Genomic DNA, 19,320 nt, shown 5'->3' on the forward strand with positions numbered 1-19,320 from the left:
CCGTCCGACTTTCACACTTTGGTTACTTTTTTAGTTGGGGCTTCTCTAATGGAATAGAATGCTGCATGCTGGGGGGGAGACGACCAACTTAAGCATCAGGGAATGCCCCTCTCATTGTCTAACTGTGCTGGACGAGACTGCGATCACAAGGATTACATGTATATTACATTTTATAGGCGTGATCAGAACGTGATGCAGATCCTAAATTCCCTGTCGCTCTTCAAGTGAGTCTGGGAACTGGAAAGCAAAAGCAGGGGGTACAAAGAATACACAGACACAGGATGTAAAATGTAAACCTGCTTTTTTAATTTATCTCCATAGAAACAACTGCCAAAAAACAAACATGTTGTCATGTAAAATAACTGATAACAATATGTGCACTGTATCACCAGCAGCAGCCGAGGTGATTCATTACATTCAGCGATCAAGGCAAATATTCAAAATACAGTCAAGAACAGTTTTAGAAAAAAAAGATCTCAAAATGCCTCAAAAACCAAACACAATATACAGTAATGTAGAAATTCTAAACAGAGAGGTTGTCATTTTTATTTCAGATCTCAGTCATAAGAGATTGTCCTGTTGGGGCAGTAGAAACTAATAGATCTTGGAGCTTTTTCCATAGATGTACATACACCAAAGGCTCCTCCGATTAGTCACAGGCAGCTTTAACCAAGCTCTGGATAAACTGCTCTTGTTAAATTAAAGACCAAATTTGCTGCCGGTTATACTTTAGACCGCAAAAACATTCCTGATACATCCAAGACTCTCTCACCTTCTCTACCCTGCTCTCCTAAAAAAACATTTCATCAGACCAGTGCCTTTCCAATCCTTTACTTTCATCTTTCCTTAACAACAGCCTTGGTTCCTCTCTAAGATCAGACCAGAGTAAAGCATAATGTTTTTTCCTGCTTGAAACTGAACAACACCCACACTCCAGCAAAAGAAATAGAAAGTTCACAACAAAATCACCTTCGTCTTATTTGTGATGTACACGTGTTTGCGCCCACCGCGTGTCTCCATCAGGGATTAGCATACGATCAACCACACCGACAAAGGCCTGGACATCAGCGGCTGAAAATAGCACTGCATTAAAAACAGCACCAGGGTCTGTTTGGTGTTTGTGCATGTTACTACCATGACAAGATGAAACACTGGATGGACATTTAAAAGGCCTTAACACTGCATATCAGTTGATACTATGAGTCAGTGTTTTAGCTCTACTGTGCATTGTCTGTAGTGACAACGTTGAGTCAAACGTGAGGTTAAACATGTTGTTTAAATACATTTGCAGGAGGGTGGGTCTAATGCAGTTTAGGGATCAGACTTTCCAGCTTATTCTCAGTCTCAAGTCATCAAATACAGCAGCTTGGTCAGTGGCCCCGTGCGTCAAACGTTCTGCGTGTCTGTGGTTATGGCGGGAAGAACAGAAGAAGTCAGTTGACTAAGAATGAAGAGTGAGAAAGTCAACATAGTGAGAAGGTCAGGGTGCGCTGATGTACCGCAGGGGAATGGTATTCGTGTCCAATGTCAAACCAAAAGATGACGATTACTTATTTAAAAGCCTACTTAAAGCAACTGTAAGGAACTTTAAACTGGTTTAGAAACAGTCTCAATTTAATACTGATGCCTCTATGTGACCTACATCAGTTAACGAGACCATCTGTGCAGTAGGGTCGTTCGCGCAATCAGGTGAAATCATGCAGGTTCACCAGAAACTCTTTCGACCAACCAGTATGTATTTTCCTGTGAACACATATGTGGTTCTTTTTAGACACACGAAAACTGATGCTAGAGGGGTAGGAAGCACGTCATAGTTTGAAGCGCTGCTGTATTTGAAAAGTTGGGAGATAGAATGTGTTGGACTGTCAAACCTCTGCATGTGAACTTTCTGCTTTAACACTTGAACCATTTCACCAACTATAGTACAATATCTGTAAGTCCATGCCATGTTCTACTAACTACAATAGCACAGCACCATTGTCATCCACTAAAGTCTGTACCTTATCTCAGATATTTGTTGCTTCCATGCACTGTAATACTTTTCAACAAAAACAAAACAAGGGAAAGCTTCCTCTTTCATAATAGATTTACTGAAATACTCATATGATAATACCCATAGGCTATCTCCCACTTCATGGTTTGTCATTTCATTAATTTGTTGAAAGGTCATGTCCTAGTGATACGTCACTGCCCAGTTTTGTTGAAAAGCTGCCAACGGATAATTCAAAGGGTCCTATATTCTTTACCAAACTTAACTTAGATTTATAACATCGAAGGAAATCAAAAGGCCCCAATAAACCACATTTTTATTGAAAATCCTCCATGTATTGTGTGTCTTATATCAAGTATATGAAATTTAAGAACTCATGTAAAATGCCTTGCCATTGTATAGCATGACGGTCCAGCATGCCGTAAAGAACAATTTTCCGGCATGTTTAAGCTTGGACACACCCTATTTACATATTCAAAAAATTAACGGATTATTGGTGTATGTGACTACAGTTCCATGAATTCCAGAATGACCGCCAGAGACACAATATTGTGTAATAACTGATTTTCCACCGTTTTTCTAGCCTATATCACTAGCTAATATTTGGTGATACAGAGGAACGAACTTGCAAGATTATATTTTCAGTTATGTTAGAAACTCTGAGCTTTTTATACTTTGATAACAAGCCTGGATGAACATGCTGTTTATAAGCCATGTATCAGTAATTTGTGTTATGATCGAAGGAACAAGATGAAGCTATTTTCCCTGCAGAAGTGAACAGCATTAAATCCCCAGTGATGGAATGAAGACGACGCATGTCAATGGTGTTTCTGATGAACCTGTTCTCACTCCCAACTCATCAAATACTGACGCCTGGTCAGTGCACCTTAGCGTCTGTATGAGACGCACCAGGCTTTCTAATAACCAATGTAAACCCATCCTCCTCATTCTTAGATGCTCAGAGCAACTGACTTATTTTGAAGAGCAAAAACAACTGCATTGGAGGGGAGGTTGAATGGGTCAAACAAACACAGGACTTTCAACCAGGAGACTGCTGTTCATGTCCCGAGTGACCAAATCAATGTTAACTTGTTGTACATTAGTTTTATTACGTAACTTACAGTTAACAAAAGATCCATAACATTTATTATTTTATGTAAGAGACATATTTATTGTTATCCAAACCATGACCTTTTCTAAACCTTACCTACTTTTGTTGTCTAAACCTAACCACATAGTTTTGTAAACTCATGTTGGACGTTCATTTTGAAAAGAGACTGTATGCGTGTAATGAGCAGAAATCGTTCCCTTTTTTGTGAAGTCAGAAGTTTATCTTGAAAAGACAATATTCATATAACTAGCATAAATTGACCCGCTGTGTCTGACACATACAAAACTGACACTAGAGGGGTACATATAGCAGCATATGGCATACAGCCAATCACGAAGAGTCTGTGTTTGACCAGTTGGGAGGGAGAACGTGTTGTTCTAATCAAGTTTCTGTGGGATCCAAAAGGAAACAAAGCTTTTATTTAGTTATTTCTATAAAATGCATTGTGAAGCCTCGTTGGTACTGAGTTGGCAAACAAATTTCACACACTGACTTTACTTCTGCAATCCACTCAACTTCCTGCCTGACAGAATACTTCATACTAATTCAAATTTAACAACAACAAAATATCTGCATGCTAAACCAGGAATCACAATCACATCATAAGAAAAATAAGTAAGGCTAAATCCAGTAATCAGGGTTGAAACAGATTTAAGACAATGTTTTTTCTTCCCCTAACGTAAACTTAATTAAGAGTTCAGATAATCTAGCTAAACCTTTCATCCAAATACATAAGTATATATTCAACACGGCCTCATGGGTTTTAGTAGTGGCCGATTTCAAATGGGCGAAAACTTTATTTTCAAACAACCATTCACGCACCAGCAGCTTTGAATAATTGGAAAACATCTGAAAAACATAACAGAACCGAAATCAAAATGAATGCCAATCTCGTTATTTGCTTCTTCAGACGCTGTTATTTTTCATAAACCTACAGGTCTTAGTGGAATACTCTGATTATACTATGGCCACAAAATCAATCAAAAGTACTGTTTATCATATTTTAGGTCATACGACATTCAAATGTTTTAATCCAGAGCAATTGGTCACTGCCATATTCCAATAGGCAGTAGTGTTCCATTGGGGATTACAAATGCTGAGGATGAGACAACATCAGAGCCGTGTTATCTAAAAGTAATGCAAGTGATAAACATCATCCATACCATGCATGCAGGTTTAATTTTGAGCGATAAAACCACCTAATTCATTTGCAGAAAAAATCTAGTGTTAATGTATTAACAAATAAATAGATTGCAATCAACAACCCCATAATACATTTTGTTTAAGGTTAACCAACTGCACACTGTATGTATTAAAACCCATCCCATCACAGTGATACTTTATTTTTCCATCTCTGTCACTTCTGAATTATTTCCTGAATAGTTTCCTGAAAAGAATTACAACTTTGTGGAACTACTTTGTTCATTAAAAAACAAATAAAATAAAGCGTATCAACCATTAACATTTAGACATTTTGCTTTGTTTTTTTAACAAACAGAATATTAATAATAACTGAAAATGAATCATGAGGCCATTGTTACGCAGAACAGGTATCATGAATAAATCCATTGATAATATTACATCGATTAGTAAACACAGGCTGTAAAAGCCAATCATATTAATCTAAATCAGAAAACAAAATACTTTATTGGTGAAGCTGAATAATGCATATTTTCACATCAAAATATGAATAAATAAATAATATATATTCAGCATCACGGCTCTGATTTTCGTGGCCTTTATTCTGTTATACCAAGCAAACACTTTTAAGTTATTTATTCCAAGGACTGATTGACTGATGGTCACCTTGTTAGTTAAATATATATATATATATATATATATATATATATATATATATATATATATATATATATATATATATATAGATGATTCCTTGGATGGTGTGTGTCACTTAAATCACAAACGTTTACCACTGCATGATAACCACTGTGTGTGACAAAGACTCCAACATAAATTGTGTTGAAACTACATACTGACTATAAGACAACAAGATAAATATTTATCATCAACTCAACATCAGTAAATACTATTTACCTCAACAGTAAAGTAGTTTACTGCTGGTTTAGCAATGATCAAAACAATACAAAAATATACTGACTAACATGGTACAACTAAACAAACATTTATAACAGCTCTACCTTTCCCAGATTGGCCAAAAAGTCACACAACTTTGTCGGCATGAAGTGAATCATAAGACAGCAACAAAATTGTACCTTGGTGTGTTGCATATTACAATATATAGTAAAATAAAGTTTAAACGAAGAAAAAAAACACAAGCAAGCATAGTGTTGTACATGGATCCCGTGTTTTTGTATACTGATACACTTCACAGACACTTGTTACTGTCACTGGACAGTCTAGGACACATTCAACCTTCCTTTTTAAGTCAGTATCTTTGAGGATTCACTTCACTAGTGCAGTACATTCCTCATTTTTTAGGTAATGTTGTGGAAAAGGAGATTGAGGAGAAGGAGTTAGCAGCAAAGCTCCAGGCTCAGGCCTACCTCCTCAGTCTATTAAAGTATGTGTTCCTTAATTTGAACAAGCCACTGGACCTCGTATAACACCGCGGTAAACTGTAAACCGTAATATTACAATATAACTATGCTATGCTTATGTTGTTAGCAACCTAACATTAGAGTTAGCTAAAATGATTACATTGGGCTTCTTGCATTTTTTGCCCTGTTGTAGTTAGTTTGCCAACAACATTAGCATAGCCAGTTAACATAGCAAACGTGTGTTATCACGTGTTTGTTGCTCTTTCTTATCAATAAATTACGTGCATATGCCAGTGAATTTAATTGCACAGTTTATTGTTTATTACACTATTCTTTAATAAGCAAAGTAGCCTACTGGCAGTTCATTTAAAACTTTGTGTCAAGTCAATTATAACATGTTAGCTAGTGTTAGCTAGCTGACATGTTAACATGCTTGTTTCTTACACTTGTAATCTCATCATTACTGTTACTGGAAGAAGGAATCTGTCCAAACTCACTTTAAGGTCAGCAACAACAACAACAACAACAGGAAAAACATGTCTGAAGCTTAATTCAATCAATTTCAGTTAGTTTGCTAACAAAATTAGCATAGCTAGCTAAAAATAGGCTAAGGTTAGCCAACTCATTTGCTGCTTTACGTTACGTTACCTAACTTGATAAGTCACATTAATATTGAAATATCAAGGTTGTATCGTTTACCTTGAGGGTGGTCGTGTGGCAATGACCTTATACAATGGACATTATACAATGTATTAAATATACGCTTTATTTATTGGTAAGTCAGTGTGATAAACACGTGATTTTTTCTCAGCACCGGAGGTGCCCCGGCCTGGAGCTCTGAAGCTGTCGGAGATTGAGCCCTGATATAATTGTGATTAAAGAGCAATTTCACACCATGTTTTAGCGTGAATATGCGCTGTTTCAGCCCAGTTCTCAGCTGAACAGTACAGCTATTCAGCCCACGGCATAACGACTGGGGCCAGCTCACACATAACTGCAGACCTTATGACAGTCGCCGCTCTTCATCTCTCTCTCTCTTCATATTACAACTCCAAACAAGAGTTACACATGTAACTTTGGTTCTATGAATTCTGGATGGCATTAAGTTATATCTGGATTTCTCTCCACACTTTTGTTTTTATGTACCTAGATATTGGAACATCCAAAGCAGACAACACATTTCAAAATGACATTTTTGAGTTTTGGTGGCGCGCTTTTAGTTGACCAAAGATACTCACAGTCAGGTTAACCAGGTCAGCAGGTACCGCAAGCTATTAGCCTAAGCTAGCTACTCACAGTTTGCGAATCTGCCCGTGGAATAACCTGCACCTGCCAACAGGAAGTAGCAGTTTATAAGTGGCAATTAGACGGTTTTGTACGTTTTTATGCTACTCTTGTTTTAATAAAGTGTATTCTTATGCAATTAGTCAGTCGCTTGTCAGAATAACTGTTACATTACTGCATTATGAAAATAATCAGCAAGTCTTGCATGAAATTTAACACAGCTGAGCTTCTAAACATGTTCAAACAGTGAGCTAGTAAATGTATTAAACTGGGCTCCGTTCAAGTAAATCCTATTAGGTATGCTATACACATGCTATGTGAAAATGAAGCTTAATAGTAATGAGGACTGTGGAAACATGAATGAAAATATAGAAACACAAATTCATAGTTCAGCACAAAGTATGAGCGAAAGCCATGTCAAAAACAATACATCCATTCATTAAAAGACTCTCTGACACCAGACTGCTAGGCCGTCTTTTACAAATGTTACAAACCCCGCTGATTGTCTACCGTGCACCTGGTGTAGCATATAAAACGGCAGGCACTGAGACCCAAGGAAACAGATAAAAACAGATACGAACAGATCGATAGACGGACTGATAGAAATAGAGCTGCTCTCCTAGGACACGGCGGAGGGAGAAGCAGCCGAGCGCTTCACATTCCTGCCTGGGCCCTTCTCACCCACCACCACGTCACTCCATAAAATAGTAAGGCAGCTGTTGGCTTCCATCAGCTCAAAGTGCATCTCTGAACATATCCAGTCCACCACCCGCCCACACAAACATATACACACACACACGGCAGAAGCAGACACATGTGTCAAATACACTGAGATATGCACAAGCTTGGTTTCCCTCCAAATAGTTCTGTGTGGACTTTTATGTAAGAGACAAGTTCAGTATTAATAGATCCAAATTCATCTAAAGGTTGTCCACCATTACAAAAACTTCTTTGTGCTCACTTAAAGCGAAAAATAGTTTCTTAATCAACAAGTTATGCAGCAAGATGGCAGCAGAAACGTATTGTTTGACTTATTAATAAAAGCCCTGTTGAACAGTTTAGTTAAAGTGCACTTCTGTTCAAAATGGGCTCACTCGTCGTGAATATTGTCCATTCAAAGTGGGTGCATCTGACTTGTAATTCATGGCATCTGACCATCCAAGGCAATAATTACTTTTCAACACAGTAAAGGCGCTCTCCGTTCCTCTGGTGGATTGTTTAGGAAACAAATTCTCTTCAAATCAGCTGGACAACACATAACATTTTTTATTGCAGCATTAAAAAACTTGCCAAATTTGCCAAACAGTCAGATGGAAATGGAGCTACAGACGGACAAGCACAGGCAGCGGAGGTGCCGGGCGTCACACTCACTCACTCACACTCCAGGCCTCCTGTTACTTCTAAGCCTGATAGAGAATCCTTAGTTGGGGCTCGGGGGGATGAGGGGGGGCCCCTTTCCACACCGGTGACTGCTTGCTTCAGCTTTCACTGCACTCTAAGTGGAGTCACAAACCATCGCCAGTCCAATCAAGTTGGACTCGGGCATCGTTCAGTCCATCCAGAGAGAGAGAGAGGGGGGGTGGGGGGTTCATCTTTCTCTCTCTCTGCTTTTTTTCTCTCTCTCTCTCCTTCTTGTGTCCCCCCCCTCCACCTCTTCACCACCTTCACTCGGCTATTTTCAGTCCTCCTTTTGCCCGTGTCCGCCATGCTGAGGGGCACAATTTTCTTAAAGGGCCCCTTTGGTTGATGGAAGGTTAGCGACTTGGGCGACTAGTTTGGATGAGTCCACTGCAGGGGATAGATGTTGGAGGACATATTACAAATATGTACATAATATATTTAAGTGTACGGACACATATTTCTTTAGATGAAAACACCTGGATTTAATGTAAATAAATAAATATACATCTAGTTGTCTCATGTGCATGGATATAGTTGGGGGGGAATGAAAGTGCAACAACAAATGTGCAGTTAAATGTTTTTTTTTAAGATAATTACAAAAATTCTCACATAGGGGCTTGGGCCTTTTTTTTACCCCTAACTACAGAGAGAACTGTAACATTAAAGGCAGGTCTTTATTTCAAATGTACTCTGTTACAGAGTCACTCAACTGTTTGCCAAATCCCTCCCCAAACAATAATTGTCCAATCACAGCTCAGCTACCGTAACTAGTTGTGGCCTGTCAAGCTTTGCATTTCTCTGCATGCACTAAGCAATGATAAGAGCAATACTGAGCAGTATTTTTTTCTGTCCCCGGAGTGTAAGGGATGGGTTTAGCCAAAATCATTAGTATGTTCTAACGTGAAATGAAAACATTAGCATGTGAACTAGCTTACCCTAGCATTACAGGCCAAGATTTAAAACATAGTTTCAAGTTTTTGGGGTAATGTTTTATGTTTAAAGCCCCCTTTGTGACTAGAAAGTCCTGGTTGTAGCATTTCTCCGATGCATGGAAGCTCCTCCTGGATGCTGGCGTGGTTTATGGCAACATTAGCGAGGAAGTTTATTTTTTTTAATTTATTTCATCTTCATTCAACTAGGCAAGTCATTCAGAACAAATTCTTTATTTACAGTGGCGGCCTGGCAAACGGCAAAGCCTCTTGAGGGAAAGGGTAAGGGGGTTTACGCTACAGCAATCCCAGCCAATGGTTCATTAGATAGACGCATCAGCTAACCTTCATCCGAAAGTCTTTTCTCTTCTGACATTAAAAGTGAAAACACACTGCTTGAAAATATGAAGTAATGTAAGCTAAGGAGCCATTTCCTTATCATACTTATAATACCCTAACTAGCTTTACACTTTAATACAATTTCCGCGTCGTATGTATCATCAGTTGGTGATGATGCTGACGGTGTGGCTGGGACCTGCTAGTTTAAGCCTCACACTAGACTGAGTGAGCAGTCAAAATAATAATGAAATAATAATAGAAAACTGACACGGTATCGGCTCAGGGAAATAATCATTGAGAATGGTCTGGAAGTTCCAGAGATGTATAAGAGGACTGCAGTCATAGCAAAGGCAGCTGTTCCAAAATCAGTTCTGGTTCAGGGGCTCCTGTAGCTTCAACCAATCACTGAAGATGGTTCGGCATTCACTAACTGCATTAATTAATGCAATGGTGACTGTTTTTATCAGCAGAAATTAAATGGGCTGAAATGGAGGAAGCAGGCTCATGTTTTATACAACAAGCCAAGCTTCTTCATTATATGTATATTTGATCACATTTTAGTAAAAGGCTTCACCGGTCTTTGATCTGCTGACAAAATTAAAGGGTATGGTCTAGACCATAGACTGTATGTATAAAGATGGACGGCATGACAGCTCCCCAAAAGTGAAGCCAAAACCCTGCCTAAAAAAAACAAAGTACATACCAAATACATTCTTCCCAAACATGGTGTTTGTCATTTTAAGTAGTTCTCATCAAACTGATGTACTGATGTAACTTCTTACCTGAGTTCAGATTTGGTCAGGTGAGGAAATGGACAAAAATGATTGCTAGACCTACGTTCAACAGCATCACAAGAGCCACCAAGATAGAGTTTGGGCCCTGTGAAAACACAAGAAAAGTTTCTGTTGGAGAACCATTTAGCAGTTACAAACTTCATTACATTTAGAGATTATTAAGGAATTTCAGGTAACCCCTTAATGGAACATCTCATTAAATGCTGAATAAAATATGTACGGTAACTTATCTAACTCACCGACTCCTCCTCTACAATATCAGCAGCTATTTCCATACTAGCTTTCTTGGTTTCTGCGAGGCTCTTTGGTTTGGTTGATTCCTGTCTTTTTGGCTTGGGAGGTTCTGGCGCTTTGGTGGCCTCTTTAAGTGGAACCGGTGAAGGGCTGGGGGCTGGCAGGGATTTTGGTGCGGGCGCCCAAATCTGTTTGGCAGGCGGTGGCAAGCGAGCCAGGCTTAATGGGTGAAGGTCATCCTCAACACTGGTTGGTTCCTCGGGTGGCGGAATCTTGACATCTGCCTTGACATAGTAACCGTGGTACTGGGAGTGAATCTGCCCGTTGCTGGGGTAACTGCTGACAGTCGTGGTAACAGCTGGTTTGACCGCTGGAGTAGCCTCCTGTTGCCTCAATTCCTGTCTGAGAGAAAGTTTTGATGCTGCTTTTGTTATGCCTGCAGAGGGGAAAAAAAGGATAAGAGAAATAATTAACCAAAGAACAAAAACATATCTTGTTTTGGGGAATTTAGGGAATTATTTACTTATGGTCAGGCCAGCATGTTGCATGGTAAATAACTGGGTTTCTGAGTCAGCTACTCTCTTACTACCAACACTGCTGGTTGCTACAGAAATATCAGTTAAATGCCATATTTTCTGCTGAAATAACTGCTGCTGCTCACCATGTTGCAACTACTTCTGCTATTCATTGCAGCTGCTGAATTAGTTGCTGTTACCTTCGATCTACACAGGGAGTGTATCAACTCAAAAACAAGTCATAGAAGAAAGTTCAAGCACCTTAGCTAAACTCACCAATCTGTCTTCCCGCATAGCAGCAGCAGAATAGTGGTGATGTACTCAGCAGTATGTGTACTGGTAGTTTGTCAGCTTTGAATTGTTGGCTGTGATCTAACACACTGTCCAGTACAATAAAAGTGACCAAACTGTTTTAACCCCTACTGCGTCTCTGGTCCCAGAGTAGCAGATGGGGGATCGTCCATGCACTCAGCTGTGCTATCAATATTAGCCTCTTCCAATCGCTGGCCGGTTACCAGCAGTGAGTGAGGAGTCAGCAGGCAGTCAATGGCAGTGTAAAACAGGCATAAAAGGTGTTTTGAGAAAGTGTGAGCCACCACAAGCTCAACCAAATCCTTTAGCATGCAGCCATACCTGAACAACCAAACTATTATGTAGTTTGCTGCAGCAGAATGCAAGTTTAGCCATGGACAGACGCAGAGGTGCACACTCACTCACGGACACGTAATAATGAATAACACTGCTTTTCTAGGCAAGACAGTTGCCTAGGCGATTAGTCAGGGTTAGGCATTGACTTTGACTAGTTAGGGTCAAGATAACCCATTGGTCAGGGCATACGACTTGAACAAATCAGGTTACTGGTACCTCAGCAAGCATGGAGGCCTGGCCAATCCTTGTGCTTTAATGCTACACAGGGCGGGTCTTGCCAAGAAAAGCAGTGGGATTCATAATAACGCCCCACGAACGCATGCACACACGCAACCGATTGTATGATCCTCCTTGCAGAGATAATGAACGCAAAATTAAGTGACTATTCTGCAGCTTTATAGGCTACTGAAGATACCGGGTTTCTGAGTCAGCTACTCTCTTACTACCAACACTGCTGGTTGCTACAGAAATATCAGTTAAATGCCATATTTTCTGCTGAAATAACGGCTGCTGCTCACCATGTTGCAACTACTTCTGCTATTCATTGCAGCTGCTGAATTAGTTGCTGTTACCTTCGATCTACACAGGGAGTGTAGTTGCTCTTAAAATGATTGCTGCTACTCACAAAGTTACATCTTAAAATAATGCTGCTGCTCACAAAGTTACATCTTAAAATAATGCTGCTACTCACTAAGTTTCAACTAAAAACCATTGCTGCTGCTCACTAAGTTGGGACTAAATCAAGTTGTTCTCAGAACTATTGCTGCTGCTTGCCATATTGCTGCTTGAATTGTTGTTGCTCTTCATCATGTTGCAGCTATAATTTTTGTGGCCATCAACCAGTATTCCCTCTCTAGACATGCTAGCTGTGCAGGACATGCTCAAGGCCTCTGCACAAAATCAACCCTGACACTCGCATACACATAAAGTGTCTGCTGATACTGGTAATTATAAAACCATCAACTGATATGTAGCTGAATATATGAACTTCTGAACATATATGCAAATATTAGATTCTATTATTTTCAAATAAAAAAAAGATATGTTCTATGTTTGTGTCTAGTCTGCATCGAGCTAAATCTTATATTTCATTGTACAAGCCTGTGCTGTAAAATGACATATAAATGTAACTGTTACCCTTGACGACCGTTAATTGCTGATGAAGGATGTTTCAAGTGAAGACATGCTGGTCAGATTTTAAATAACCCACGTGGTTTACCTCCCGTCAAAGACTCAGCTGCTGGGGTTTTGTTCTCTTTCCCAGCAGGCTTCGCTGGAGCGACGGCGGCGGGAGTTTTACTGCTGAACAAGGTATTTTTAACAGCAGCGGGGCTGGGACATGGGCTCTCAGAGGGAGAGTGGTCGGGTGTTGTGCCTTTCCGGTAGAAATGAGGGCTCCCTGATGGAGATTTCTCCTTTTTCTCCTCCACAGGAACCTCCTTCACCTCTACTGGCTCATTATACTTCTGTCGTACGTAGTCCGGGCCTGAAATAACAAAAAAGTAAAGAAAGTTATATTTCACAAGGACCACTTGCATTTTCTCTTCCAAATAAGTTTGGGTGACCTAGAGGATAATTCCCAACCTGCTTGATCATCAAATTATTCACCTGCTGGACTTAAGTTGTATTATTATAATATGATTGATGGCTATGAAAATAGGACCAATTTTTTTTAATACATTGGTATTGTCCGTGAAGTTGTTTGGTAATGATCATTCAGAAGATGATTCAGTAGACTCATCATGCTGCGCATTGACTGTTCAAGTTGAAACTAGAGGACAGGGGAGGAGTCAAAAGAAGAAACTGTTCAAAACACAAAACACTATAAATGTTTTAAGACCTGTCTATGGGATCAGTATCTGTCAGTGGCTGACAGTTTCAAACATCAGCTGCAAATGGGGATACATTTTTTGTCAATGGAACATGAGTGGAACTTCCAGCTGAAATTATAAACACATAATTACATTTGGAGCATTTTATGACAACTTGTGTAGTTTTATAATTTTGTTATTCTTTTGCTGCTGTCTATTGTAAATAATTAACAGTACAATGAAACTAGTAATTGTTAATCTTAATCCGCAAAACACTTGCAGTTACTCAATTCAGAATGGAAATAATTGTAATAGCACCAGAATAATATGTAGCAATAGAATGAAAAATGACTGAAAAAATAACTCTTGATGAGTCACCAGATGAGTCTCCATCACCTGCTTGTATCATGACAGTATCCTGATATAGTGAATACTGACCTTCTGACTTAGTCAGCATTATTCAGAATCACCATCTACTACAGACAAAAAAGCATTGGGACAGGGGACCATCTGGGTATATATGGTATATTACATGGGAGAAGTCATAGACGGACAAGATAACCAAGTTTGTAGTTTTATCTCAGATTGCTCTGCGTTTCTGTATGGTCTTTTAATTCCTCCTGTTATTCTCGCCAGATGTCTTGTGGACCACAGTGAAGTCATAGATGTGAACTTCTCCACCCAGACAGTCCACAATCTCTTCAACTGACTTAGCCCTCGATGGAATCTCTCTACCAGAGGAATTGTCTGCACCTCGTCAATTGTATTGCATGGTTGTGCAGGCTACAATTTAAAAAAAAAATCTCGGTCAAGTGAAAAAAACATTACGTTGCTATAGTTATAGCCACTGTAGCTTCGCTTTTTAAATATGTCGGGTTCGTTCAGGATGTCCCGTGTGATGACTGATGACTTCCTATGGCAACGGCGGAGCATGTACATGCTACGAACGGTAGCTCCTATGAATCACCGCTCACAGCCGACCAACCAGCCAGACCTGCAGGACAAAACGCCACCAAACTGCCCCAGGGAGGAGAGGGAGCAGAGCCAAGATTGAAGCTAAGCTAACCAAGCTAAAACCTGAGGCTACTCAACTACCCAGCATACTGCTGGTTCTATAATGGCCGGTCGCAGAAAAATAAGATGGATGAAAGCAGCGGGAGGTCGCTGACTGTTGTGTCAACAACCTGGCGCCATGGTTCATCCCGGATCAAGATGCTCTTTACGGTTGACAATGTTTTTCCTGTTGTAGAATTTAAATTGTCGGCCATATTATCTACTCAGAGAACCGTTTTTGTTGCTGCTGTTTACATTCCTTATGATGCAAACAAAACTAAAATGCACTACAGGAATGTAGTACTATTTTTGTTTTGTTTTGTTTGTGATGTGTTTGTTGTGTTGAAAATGAGCTACAGCTGAATTTTATTGTGTATCCCTGTGTTGCATAATGACAATAGATGATCCTTGAATCCTTGAATTTGAGCTAATTGCCAACCGGAAATGGAGATGGACAAGGCGAAAGCACAATTTGATTCCTTGTTTTTTTCACCATGAATTTCATCCAATAAACAAACATTCAAATGTAATCTTTGAATGAGTGACGTAACTAGGGCATATGTCATTCAGAATGGCCACTTGCTGCTCTATTGGCATCCTGTTGTACCACCAATAAACTCATGTGTCACTAACCACTTTCCATTAGCAGGTAGCATGTACTGGAAACAATGATCTTCGTATTCTGTTCCTCCACTCTGGCACTACACAACATCCGTTCTTGGCGCATCTGTGATTATTTTTCGAGCCATTGTTGCAATAACTTAATATATTAAGTTACATCATTAACTTGTGATGTCAAGATATTTGGATTATATCCAAATATCTTGACATCACAAGTTAATGATCTTTTTATCTCAGATTAATAAAGTTTTCTCCCGACAATGAGTTAATGAACCTGTTATGACAGGAAAGAGATTCTTATCCCGGGATAATTGAATCTCAATCATGGTTGATGACCTACAAATCAGCGAATGATTTGTATCATTTGTATGAATGTAGCCCTCCTTCCAGATGACGTGATTCACAGCATAAGGGAAAAGTCTCTGACCCTCTCCATGATGTATTATTTTTTATCACTGCTTACTGTGATATTAATTGTTAACATTAAAGCCAGATCTTTGAAATCAACATCAAATCGGATGACCCCCTGTGATGCAGGATTGATGCCAGTACTGAATTACTTTTAAAAAAGAAGCTCATGGGACAGTCATTTATATATATACTCTATTCTATGGCTTTGTGTTGCATCATGCTGGTGCTGCTGTTATAGTACCTGGCTGATGGAAGCTCGGGGACAGCTCTCTGGCCACAGTTCTGGCGATGTCAGAGTCCTGACTGGCTGACTGGGCAGCCTGGTCTGCAGCTTCTGCCTTAGCCCGGGCATGGGACGTCCTGCAAGAAAAGACACAAATATAGAACAACAGACATCCAACCAGCGGCTGGTAGAGGCGCAGTGTGAATGGTATAAGGTTAAGGTTAACCCTAGGTTTACAATGTGTGTGAAGAGGGGGCTAAGTTATCCCAGTGTAAACTATTTATGTGCACTGGGAAGAGCCTGCTTGTTCCCAATAGGGCTGCAAGTACAAGATAGTATTTCTGTAAAGAAAGTATAAATATGTTTTAAATTAGTTTATTCGTAAAATAATCAACATCACCCTCATTTTCTGATACTGTATTATTTTCTGCCACAGGTTGCTGTTTATTTGGCTTACAGGTATTTCTTTTTTTTTTTTTTTTTTTTTTTTTTTACTGTTAAGTGACTTAAAACGGCACTGTGGCTGGCTGGCAATACACCTGGACCCTCACTCACACTGAGGAGCACATTAATCAATCATACCATGTTGCAATTTTATCCACTCAGAACTGGTGAAACAGTGAGGAGTAGAGTCATGAAGGGGGCTGAGATACTTTAGAGATAGAGAGAAAAAAATATACATCTCTACATTTGAAAACCCGAAGCCAAGTTTGAAACCCGAAGCCACTCAGCCCAAATGTTAGCAGAAATCCTAAAGAAAATGTAAAGTTACAGGAAACTTGATTTTCAGAATACATCTCTAAAGGACTAGATGAAATGTACTGTGTAAAGCAGTGGATGTAACTGGGGTCATCAAATGATGACTAAAAAGAAACCACTGTTTAGATGGTTCTTTTTCTCTCATGAAAGTCCAGACCCTAGGGACAATGTTCATATTTATACAATATACAAATAAATAAAACTAAACTGGAATTACCACCTCCAGGTTGTATGCCTTTGCAAACCACTGAAGTTGCATTACAGCCATGTCTGTCCAAAATGTCATCACTTCATAATTTTATCCTTTTAGAGATTTGTGTGAAATTGTAATTTATGAGTTATGGCCTAAAACATGTTTCCTGAGATCACAGTGAACCTTTGACCATCAAAATCTATCAGCGCAACCTTCAGTCCAGGCGACATTTGTGCAAAGTTTGAAGAAATGTTACAGGTGCTAGTGGGTTATCACTTTAAGGCCTAATTATTAACCATATTACCCATGGTGATGAGTGCAAACCGTGTGGGCTATTGTCTAGTTGATTTCCTTGGCTTGCATCCATGAAATCTTGTTGCGTATTGGGTGTATGTAATTTTTAGCACAACACTAGAGCGCTTGGTCGGAGGGAGCCCCTGATTGCCCTGGGTAGTGCGCACACTAAAAGGACATGAGGTCACAGTGACCTTTGACCACCAGATTTTGATCAGTTCATCCTTGAGTTCAAGTGAACGTTTGTGCTAAATTTAAAGAAATTATGAAAACATAACGTGTCCGGCCAAGGCTGACGCTGGCACGGAGGCATAAAAACATTCAGCTTCTCTTTTTTTTTTGCCAAAGCTAACCGATGAAATGACAAACGAGGCTGACGGCACATTTCGATACACAGGATTTGAAACCAAACAAGTATTTTACCAAATACCAAAAAGTTTCCCAGTTTGTAGTTCCAACACACAAACTAAAAAAGCATCCATTACATTGTTCAAATGGGAACCAACTAGCTATCCACAATGTATTTACACTCACTCAATCTCTCAATGTCTTATCTTATTATTGGTACTATTTCTACACTATGTAGTGAATCAATTTAAAATCAACATCGAGCCACAACAGAAACAGAACCAGGGGAACTCCAGTCCAAAGGTCAGCCATGTCATCACCAGAGTTCTTCCACACTGACCAAGGAAAATACCAGATACAGCACACTACTGACTGACCGTTTGTGTGTGTGTGTGTGTGTGTGTGTGTGTGTATGTGTGTGTGGGGGGAGATGTCAGCTGTTGATAAGTGTCGCCCTCCTTGGCCTTATTTAGACAAGCACTACTTCTGACGCACATACAGGCACACATACAGGCACAAATACACACACACACACACACACACACACACACACACACACACACACACACACACACACACACACACACACACACACACACACACACACACACACACACACACACACACACACACACACACAGGTAAGACATGCACTTGTGCACAAACACACAAATTGGCAATCTGGCCAAGAATGTGCCTACTTGCTTCTCTCCCTCTCCCTCCAGCCCACACACCTACTCTCTTGACCTCTCTCTCTATTTCTCACTTTGCCTCCCCCCCTACTCTCTCTCACCGCTCTCTTTCTCTCTCTCTTTCTCTCCATTCAATTCAATTCAACCAGTGAAGTGCTGCAGTGTTGTCTAGAACTGCTCATGGCTCGTTGACTCGGGAAATGAAGGACAGTTTGGTTGTAACGTTATAATGTCCAGCATCAAGAGTGACCTGCAGTCTAAGAGCAGTAGGCCTTTTCGGTCGCTTCGGACGACATGCGCTACCCAGTCATGGATGTATAAAGAGAGCTGGATACTGCGGCCCTGATCATTCTTATGAAAGTTGCTCGGTGGCACATGAACCCAAAAGTGCTCGACAACCGAGTATATAATTGTGGGATCGCTGTCACACACTTTTTAATGGACTTAACGAACTGAGAAAGTGCACCGAATCAGATACAGGCACATCAATGTTAACAGCTTTGGAAAATAATAGCGTTGAATCACACATGTTGATTTGCATAAATAAGTTATTAAGATGGCTTTATACAGACCAATTATAAGATCACTTCCTGTACAGTCTTCACGATCAGCTTAAGGGATTTCTTGGTAGTTTAGCTTTTGAAATCATGCTAAAATCACATATTTGCTATCATACCATCGTGTGGTTGGTTTGTTTGCTTTCACACCACAAACTAATCGCACCAGAGTCCTCCTGGAAACCCACTTTTCCATAGAGTCTCAATCTGGTTGTTTGTTCCGCACCAGGGTCTGATTGACAGCCTTCACACCAGGCCCAAACGGACCTTAGTTTTAGAGTTAGTTTTAACAGAACCAAACAGGTCAGACTGTTGGAACAGTGGCAAGATTGTAATACTGTTCCATATTCTTTGCTTAGAATTCAGTGAAACTGAGAACTGTCAGAGTGTAGAGAGCGACTCCTGCTTTTTCACATTGCACTCGACAAGTTAACTGCTGACATCTGGGAACACGTTGTCATCACACCAAAAATAGTCCAACAGGGCATGAAACATGAGCAGTGACGTGATCAGACAGGTTGGGAACGGGTTTATCGAGGTGATAGCTCAGGGGTAGAGCGGGTCGTCTTCCAATTAGGAATACGGTGGTTCGAA

At 40.0% G+C, this 19,320-nt stretch overlaps 1 protein-coding gene across 1 annotated transcript in view; it reads right to left on the reverse strand.

Annotated features, from left to right (window-relative positions):
* Nucleotides 1–8,265: 8,265 nt before the first annotated feature.
* LOC129089401 (junctophilin-1-like) overlaps nucleotides 8,266–19,320 on the reverse strand; it is a 28,833-nt gene continuing 17,778 nt past the window's right edge. The window contains exons 3-7 of the mRNA XM_054596835.1: nucleotides 15,902–16,020; nucleotides 12,984–13,250; nucleotides 10,607–11,037; nucleotides 10,356–10,452; nucleotides 8,266–8,692 (exon numbers count right to left, since the gene is read on the reverse strand). Of these exons, the coding sequence (XP_054452810.1) occupies nucleotides 10,372–10,452; nucleotides 10,607–11,037; nucleotides 12,984–13,250; nucleotides 15,902–16,020 (898 nt within the window). The 3' untranslated portion in view covers nucleotides 8,266–8,692; nucleotides 10,356–10,371. The remainder of the gene's footprint in view (nucleotides 8,693–10,355; nucleotides 10,453–10,606; nucleotides 11,038–12,983; nucleotides 13,251–15,901; nucleotides 16,021–19,320) is intronic.

This window comes from Anoplopoma fimbria, chromosome 3 (genome assembly GCF_027596085.1).
Source record: "Anoplopoma fimbria isolate UVic2021 breed Golden Eagle Sablefish chromosome 3, Afim_UVic_2022, whole genome shotgun sequence".
NCBI lineage: Eukaryota > Metazoa > Chordata > Actinopteri > Perciformes > Anoplopomatidae > Anoplopoma > Anoplopoma fimbria.